Here is a 9,032-nt window from a genome sequence, read left to right on the forward strand (position 1 = left end):
CTAATGAGCCAACCTGTCAAACATTGCAATCAAAATCACCATCATAATTTTTTGTGACGTCACCATCATCATTAATGTCGTCATCATCGTCATCGCCATCATCTTCATCACCTTAGATGATCCATTCATAATCTTCCTCTTCATCTTCTCCCCGTTGCACTTCCTGTAATTTCCTTCCGAGTTACTCTTCAAGTTTTTAAAGTACTTCTCCAACTGTTGTGAGAATTCGCAACAAGAGATTGCTAAAGGACAACAAAATTTCATTCTAACATCAAAGACATCTGAATCAAAAAAGGACATTAAAATATCACCAATCAGCCAAACTACGTCGTCATGTCACGCTCGTTCATCACTACTATCTAACTAACACATCAATAATTTAGTATACTTACATACATTAGAATTTATTACTCGTATTATCTTACCACCATAACATAAATATTATTATCATTATTATTATTATTATTATTATTATTATTATTATTATTATTATTATTATTATTATTATTAGGAAACGGCATAGACATACCAGCGATCGGTCGATGGTGTGGAGGTAGTATGCAAATGGTTTGTCCGTCCACGAGACAGCGGCGGGCAGGGCGGTCAGTTCCTCAACAGTCATGATTGTTCCTATGTCTGGTCAGATGTTAAAGATGTGTGCGTTCGTGCGTGTGTGTGTGAGTACGTGTGCGTGCGTGTGTGAGTACGTGTGTGTGTGCGTTTGTGTGTCTGTGCGCTTGTTAATTAAACGGTATAATACACTCCTATACGTTATGGCAACAAGATATCGCAAAAAAGTCATACCAAATTTAATAGGACACAATAACGATAATAATAATTCGAGAAACGATTGGCAAGATGAACAAAAACGACAAAATAACAATCAAACCAAACATAACGCCCCAGCAAAAAAAATTACAACACGGGTTCTGAAAGGAAGACAATCAAGCAACCTGATAAATTTCTATCTGTGATGTGGAAGTTGAGTGGGCAGAAAGCTCTGGATGACACGATTCTGGCACCCTCCTTTACGTTTGCAAACCTCAACTTTAACTGCGGCAAGTTCAGAACAATTAACTAACTTATCATCCCTGGCTACTATGGATCAGATATCATCGTAACAACAGAGTTTATAAAAAAATATAGAGTTCTGTAATTTAAGCCTGAGCTGGTGAAATGAACGTATGAATAAGTAAATTATTACCAAATATATGGATAGATAAATAAATATGAACTAGTGATTTAATAGGTAAGGAGTGTAAGCGTAAAAATTTTAATTTAAATAACAGAATGAATGAATGAGTGAATGAATGAAATGAATGAATAAATGAATGAATAATAAATAATAAATAAATGAACGAATGAGTGGTACGAATGAATGGTGAATGAATGAATAAATGTATGAATATATGAATGAATGAATGAATGAATGAATGAATGAATGAATGAATGAATTAATTAATTAATTAATCAATTAATTAATTAATGAAAGAATAAATGTATGAAATAAATGATGAAGGCAAACCTGGTGATCAACATGTGGCCCGAACGCAAAGTTGTTGACAAATATGATGCTGAAACATTAATTAAATGTAAAGATTAAAAAATTCAAAAATTTTCATCATCAAATTTCAGATGGCTACAGCAGTGCAAACAGAGCAAGCAGACGGGACAGATTAATGTAGGTAGTGGATGACTTCCACTGACGTCTGCTGCAGGTCCGTCCCTCTTTCAATCAGCAAACTCATCAGTATTAAAACATCAATAGTTAAGTCTAGAAAAAGATAACACACGCACACTGCCAAATGTTATAAAAAAAAACATCAAATTTAGAATTGATTTCTAGTTTATGTTCCGGAACGTAATTGCTTAAACATCCTCATAAATTTAATACCTCGGTTGTCTCAAATAAAAGAGCAGGTATGTTAGCTATTAAAACCATACATATTCAATTCACATAATATTTAAAAATATATATATTCACGATATGGTTGTGTACTAACATATAAATGTACATTATGAAAATTGCATGCAAACCTCACATGCATCACATACAACCTGGCTGAATTGATAATCTCCAACTTATCTTCATTGAGGAAGTCCCCCCTCTCCAAATGAAACATGCCATGTCGCTTGCCGTAAAAACTCATCCACTTTAGAAACTCTCGTGATAGGTCCTGGCAAAAAAAAATTGGTTTGTGTGTGAGGCCACTGCAACAACTACATTGAAACGAGACTGTGTGTTTGTTGCTACTCATTCATTCAGTGCTATTACATACGTTGGCAGGAAATTTGATGAGAAATTTAATTGAGCAGCGTCATTAAATGCTAAAATGAGTTACGTTGAAGAAATAAAACAATTGCCTCCACAACAAATCCATTTTAACAGTCACAAATAAATTGGGATCATCATCATCATCATCATCGCCATCATCACCATCATCGCCATCATCATCATCATCATCACCTTGGAATACTTAGCGGGCCAATCAGCTTTTTCAATACCATAACAAAGTTTACAACCTGTTGCTGCAGCTACTTGCAGAACTACCTGGCCGACACCTGCAAGTTCATTCATTCATCCATCCATCCATCCATTCATTCATTCATCCATTTATTCATTCATTCATCCATCCATTTATTCATTCATTGGTTGTTGTATCGAGCTATTGTGACATTCATTCATTTATTGGTTGTAACTTTTCACAATGTTCTGACATTTGTATGAATGACTGTTGAAAAAGTAGAAGAAAATCAGTTTTAGTACATTCTGTTTGCAAATTTGATCTATGAGAAAACTTATACTGATAGCAACAACAGAAAACCATCCTATCTATAGAAGTAGATTTCCTACAAGTTTGCCTTCCTACTAAATGGAAACAAACACCAATAAATAAGAAATTGAATATCATGAAATTGATTTAATGTAAAGAATGACCAGATGAAATAGGCACTAAATGGAGAAAACAGAAAACAAGTGAATAAAACTATAATGGAAATGACCAATTATATATTAGTTAACTAAACAGATGAAGAGAACTCACCACTGCCAAGGTCAATGAATATGTCCTCCTCGCCGAATGAAATGACCTTTGTCAGTTCATGAACCAGTTCAAAACTTGTTTCCCCATAAACCTGGATTGAAAGTTGAAGATGGCAATACAGTTAGTGACCAATCCCAAACAAGATGGATGGAATATTAAAATGATAAATGTTGAATATTAATGATAAAAAAAAAAAATTGAATCAAATCCACATGAGGGTTTCAACAGAGAATTGTATGTAAAAAGACTGGAACCTCAGGAGAAAAAGGTTCATATTGGTTGAGTTTGTCGGGGTCCTCGATGGCTCTGTTGTAAGAAACTTGCAGAATATGTTTCAACAATCCATTGCATGCATATGGCAGGGACGGTGATAACAAGGATGGTGATGAAGATGATGACGAAGATGGTGAAGAACAGGATGATGAAGGCAATTTCATAGATCCCCATTCCTATATTTAATGTTATTAGACCACAGCCCATTTTATCTTTGTAATTATGTTGGTTGGCATAAATAGAATAGAATAATAGAAAAACATGACTTTCAATGGAAAAATTTAATCATGTTTTGAGCTTCACAGTGCTTGATAAATTATTTATAATAGGTAATTACAAGATAATTACACGATAATGAACATGAACTGAACATAGTTGATAATAAATGTGGTATTGTATATATATTGATGTATATTATTCACAATTTATGGTTATGCGATCCTTATACAAAATGACTTTTTTATATGTTAGAGTACAAACATAATTTTAAAGATTTTATTAAACAACTTTTGGAATTTTTAAACATAATATTCCACAAACCAACTGCCTCAAGCCATCAATGGCTCTGTTGTACCTGTCGCAGAGATTCTTCATACTCTCGTAACTGCATTCATTGTATAATATGTATTATTGTATAGTATGTATAAAAACGGATGTATTTACATCATCAGAGACTTTACTTAGTTTTTGAGAAATAAAAATCAAATCGATTTCAAACGAAAAACTTTACAATCATGCTGTCTACCCACGATTCAAATTTCTGACGATGAATAAATAAGTCATAAAAACCTTCTTGGATCGTATACAGTCAGAGCATCAATCTTCTCCAAAGCTTTCTTCAAGTCTGGCACATCTTCACAAACCCACCTGAAAAAAAAATCAATGAAAATTTAAAAAAAAAACCACAAACAATCATATTTTTTTTCAATTATACACAAAAGCAATTTATTTTAGGAGCCAAAACAAAACTGCCACAAAATAATTAACTCTAATGAAAATGATACAAATTATAATTACATAATGTAATAGGCATATGTTGGTATATATTGATATGTATAAAAAATATGAGTTAATTATTAAATTTGTCTATTGATAAAAATATATATATATTTTTTAATATATTTAATATATATAAATGATTTTTAATATTATTACTTTCTACTTTCTAAGAAAAACTACTTCAAAAAATGTAGAGCAAGTTAAAACATGCCAGCATGATATAAATAATAAAAAAAATGTTGTATAAAGTAGATTAAATTCATCCAACTTAGAATCCTTTAATAAATAAAAACAAAAAATATTTTAAAACAAGTCAAATGAATTTTTCCTGACAGAGTTGTAGAATTATGCATTCATTTATTTAAAGTAAGAAAAAAATTCATGAAAAGCTAAAAAAATTACTTGATAGTCTCGATGAGTTCATGGCTTTCATCTCTTTCATCCTATTTAAAATAAAACAAATAAAATTAATTCATTAGAATTGGACGTTTAAGAACAACTGGTTTGCTCAGCCCATTAAAATCTAAAAACAGCAATTAAGAATCTTGAAAAATGTTGTTAATTATTTTTTAAAAAATTTATTATCTAAGACAATATTTTTACATTTTTACAGTTTTTTCATTATCAAGAACACAAATTTTTCAACCAAATTGATGTAATTTTTTGTCACATAATAAACAGGTAAGTTAATACAAAATACATGAAGCTATGAAATAGAAGTCTTTCTAGTTTTAGCTGATAAATAACCACAGATAGATTTAACAAACTCTTTTGAAAAAAAAAGTTTAATTTGAAATTTTCTGACGATGATGGATGAAGACTAAAGAAACAATCTAAGGGTTTATTAACTAAGAAACAATCTCATCTTGATTGAAAGTTAATTTTTCTATTTAGTATGTAATTAAATATAGATTATTATAGATTATTATTAGTTACAAAAAACTGATTTAATTTTGTGAGCTGTAAATCCATTACTAATTTAATTTTAAATTTTAATGTTGTGTAAGAAAGTAATGAGTTAATAAAATAGGCATGAAACAAATAATTAGAATATGTTCTTACTTACATAATGACAAAAACTTATTTAATTTCATACACAGCTAACATAAAATAAATAAATATAATTGCAGGTGTATATATATATATATATATATATATATATATATATATATATATATATATTATACATTTTACTTACATTTTATTCCTTTTTATTAAAGTTCAAGTAACTGTTACTAAGTAAGTGACAGATCAAGACAAAACCAGTCATGAAAAATGAATTGATCCCTACCCTAGTTTTGTACCTTACCCACACTACTGAAAATTTTTTATAATTATATACAATCTTTTCTTACAAAACAATAAATAAGAAGAGAGTGAAGAACAGATACATACACATTAGTAATAATATATATATATATATATTATTATTATTATTTTATATTAATTACTATTACTTACACCGTAATGCACTCTACACACACATACAGAGAGCAGACAATCATTTGCATAATATTACATTATTGCACCTTTGGAACAAAATAAGAAACAAAATAATTGCACAATAACCAACTGAATTAAAATTAAATTGAATTGGACCCACCCCTATGACCAGTGGCCACTTGTAGTTCACGGACTCCCCACCAACTGGACTATGCAATTTCAGCTCCAAACTCATCGAATTGATTCGTGTTTTTCAACATCTACAAAATTCCATGCTGACACACGATAATAAATAAGCAAAGCACAAATTTTATTTAAAAAAATTACAAAATTATTTACAAATTATTCAAAAATTTAAACATTCATACAAAAAAACATAATGTGGAGCAAAATTTTAAGCCCAGTAAAGTTAGCAGCATAACTCTATTTTAAATATTTATTTTCTCCTAATTTCATGATTCAGATACGTTTATCCTGAACTTTGACGAGAGAGTGCAAGAAACTAATCAAATTTGTATTAGAACAGTTGAAATTAAGCTGGTAATCAATTTTTTGCCTATCATGTTAATTTTTGGTCTATTTTTGACTAAAAACTGAGCTTCATTAACTTTTTAAAAAGTTACCAACTAACGGGAGTCATGGCCCCATAGATAAATCTAGTAAAAAAAACTACCAGTCTTATTCAATTACTAAAAATTCATAACGAGTCCTCCTCTCTAGTAACAATAGTAATCTTCCTCTTGACCTTTCTTCTGCCGTTGATAGTATGTGATCATACTATTCTTGTGAGACTGCTAGATCATTCTGTTAATGTTTCAGATTTTTGTCTTTGGTTTTTTTTTTATCTCTGAAATAGTTTCTTTTTTCTGCTGTTCTTAATAAGGCTACTTCTAACCCTCTACTCTTATTTTTGGGATACCTCAAGGTTTTATCCTTGGCCCACTTCTATTTATACTCTATATCTTTAAACTACCTCGTATTATTTAATTTTTTTACTATCAATCAATCAATCTGTGAAACGCTTATTCAGCGCAGTTCAACAGCGCTCCTCAGTGAGTTTTGCAAACAGATAGGTCTTAAGATCCGTTCTGAATTTCGGGATGGAGTAGTCGGAGAAGGAGGTAGAAAGTTCTAGAAAAAATGGCCAAAAAAGCAAAGGCAGATTTAGCAAAAGAGTTAAGAAGAAGTGAGACAAGAAGACGATCGAAAACCGGGGCGTTTAGGTTCAATAAATATATCTAAGTACTTAAGAAATAATTTAGACTGAGACTTATACATTAATGTGCAAATTTTAAAAATTATTCTATATTTTATAGGTAGCCAGTACAGAAGAACAAGATGGAGATATGTAAGAAAAGAAAGGGGCACGAGCAACCAGACGAGCAGCAGAATTAAAAGCGTTACTTGATGTTTCTCATAAGTTTCGTAGTTTAGGCTTTATCTTTGATTCTAGCATGTCTCTTTTTTTAAGATTAATAGTGTTGATAAAAGTTCTTACTATCATCTACCTAAAAAAAAAAACTCTTGTCTTTTCTTGATGATCCTACACCTCTCATCATAGATATATATATATAACATCCATGCCTCTTATTCTTGTTACTTCATTAGTTTTTATTTAGTACTGATTACTGTAATCATGGATATATTTATAACCATGAGTGTAACTCGCTCTGTAATGATCTTCTTGATTCTACACTCAAACCCTTAAGTAAAGACTTTAACTCTGCTGTCCGTCTATAGTTGCTCGAGCCCATCTTTATTCATATATCTCCATATCTTGCACTTTTCAAAAATTAACAAACTCTTGTACTGTAATATAGAATAATTTTTAAAGTTTGCGCATTAATGTACAAGTCTCAATTTAAATTAATTCATAAGTACTTATCAGATATATTAATTATAAACGTAATACAGTATTGTATGAATTCTACCGAATTGTTATCATTAATCAATTTAAAATTAGTCTTTTCAATTCTCCTTACCAGAAATCTTCTAGTAAAATACTGTATAAAATATAGTCTCGCTCTCACTTCTTAATTCCTGTTAAACACTCTTAGACAAATCTGCTTTTGCTTTTTCTGGCCCTTCTCTCTGGAAGTCAATACCGCCTTCTATAACTACTTCTCCATTACTTACAAAGTATAGAGCGGATCTCGAGATTCATCTGTTCAAAAATTCACGGAGGAGGACTGTTGAACCTCGAGAAAATAACGCTTTCAAAAATAATTGATTGATTGAGATAGATAGATAGTTTATGAATAGTATCATGTTAGTTAATGTGTAGTTATATTAATACTATAGTGCTATTATACAATTGGACAATAGTTTATGGGTATTTATTATTTTGTAAAAATAAATATCTAAATTTAAATTCAATAATATATCTTATAATTGATTTGCAGTTAGGCTCTGGTGATAAAAACTTCAGTTATCCACCCTTAACCTAAAAGCTAATGCTACACGAATTTCAGTTAATGTAATAATAATAATGCCAAAGTACTGTGTTGCTGTACTTACTAGCATTTAAATTTCATGGCATATATTTGTGAAATGTGTTAGTCATTATAAGTTGTAGTTGTTAGGTTGTTGGTACAATTTTTTATCTTAATAATTTATCGGAAGTTATTGAACTAGATTTAGATTTTGACTTGGTCTAATCCCAAATAAGTCATATTGGATGAATGAACGAATGAGTGAGTGAATGAACGAATGATGCGCTTCAATTCTTAAAATGGCCGCTTGTTGATGTTTTGCTGTGTGCGGCCTATATAGATGCTATGTGCCCAAAGTTCGCTTAATTAGGATCCCCCATTAAACTTAGACACTTCATTTATCTTAGGAATTAATAGCACCGTTATGCTGCGACTTGTTTTTTTTTTACTTGTGATAGTAAAAAAATAATGAAATGAGTGATAACTTCTACTACCAAATGGACGCCACCCCAGCTGCAAGAAGATTCAACAACGACAGTATCGTCGATGAACTGGAAGGAAGCAAACTGAGAGTTCTTTTCAATGTGGGCAGCCATTTTGAAAGGAATGAAGAGGAAAGACGTTCTTTGCCTATCAAATTTACTGTAAAAGGTTCAGAAGAGTTAGTGTCATTTTGGCATTTTTTTAATTAAAATTAAATTATTTTAAAAAAGTAATAAAAAAAGATAAGTGGTTGAATTGAGTTTGATACACAAGAAAGGCTGGATACCATGGATATTGGACAGAGGGCAAACCAAATAAAATGACTTTGTTGAGTAGATGAAATTTTATTATTTCAAGT

At 30.6% G+C, this 9,032-nt stretch overlaps 1 protein-coding gene across 1 annotated transcript; it reads right to left on the reverse strand.

Moving 5' to 3' along the window:
* HELRODRAFT_74931 (hypothetical protein) lies at positions 1–5,994 on the reverse strand (the record flags this gene model as incomplete). The annotated part of the gene is made up of 12 exons (XM_009015288.1): positions 1–213; positions 530–636; positions 954–1,053; positions 1,526–1,574; positions 2,059–2,177; positions 2,468–2,562; positions 3,045–3,135; positions 3,299–3,493; positions 3,858–3,921; positions 4,107–4,184; positions 4,719–4,759; positions 5,920–5,994. 12 exons carry the CDS (start codon positions 5,992–5,994, stop codon positions 1–3), a joined length of 1,227 nt encoding a protein of 408 aa, XP_009013536.1.
* Positions 5,995–9,032: the final 3,038 nt, after the last annotated feature.

Source organism: Helobdella robusta (genome assembly GCF_000326865.2).
Source record: "Helobdella robusta unplaced genomic scaffold HELROscaffold_15, whole genome shotgun sequence".
Classification (NCBI taxonomy): Eukaryota; Metazoa; Annelida; class Clitellata; order Rhynchobdellida; family Glossiphoniidae; genus Helobdella; species Helobdella robusta.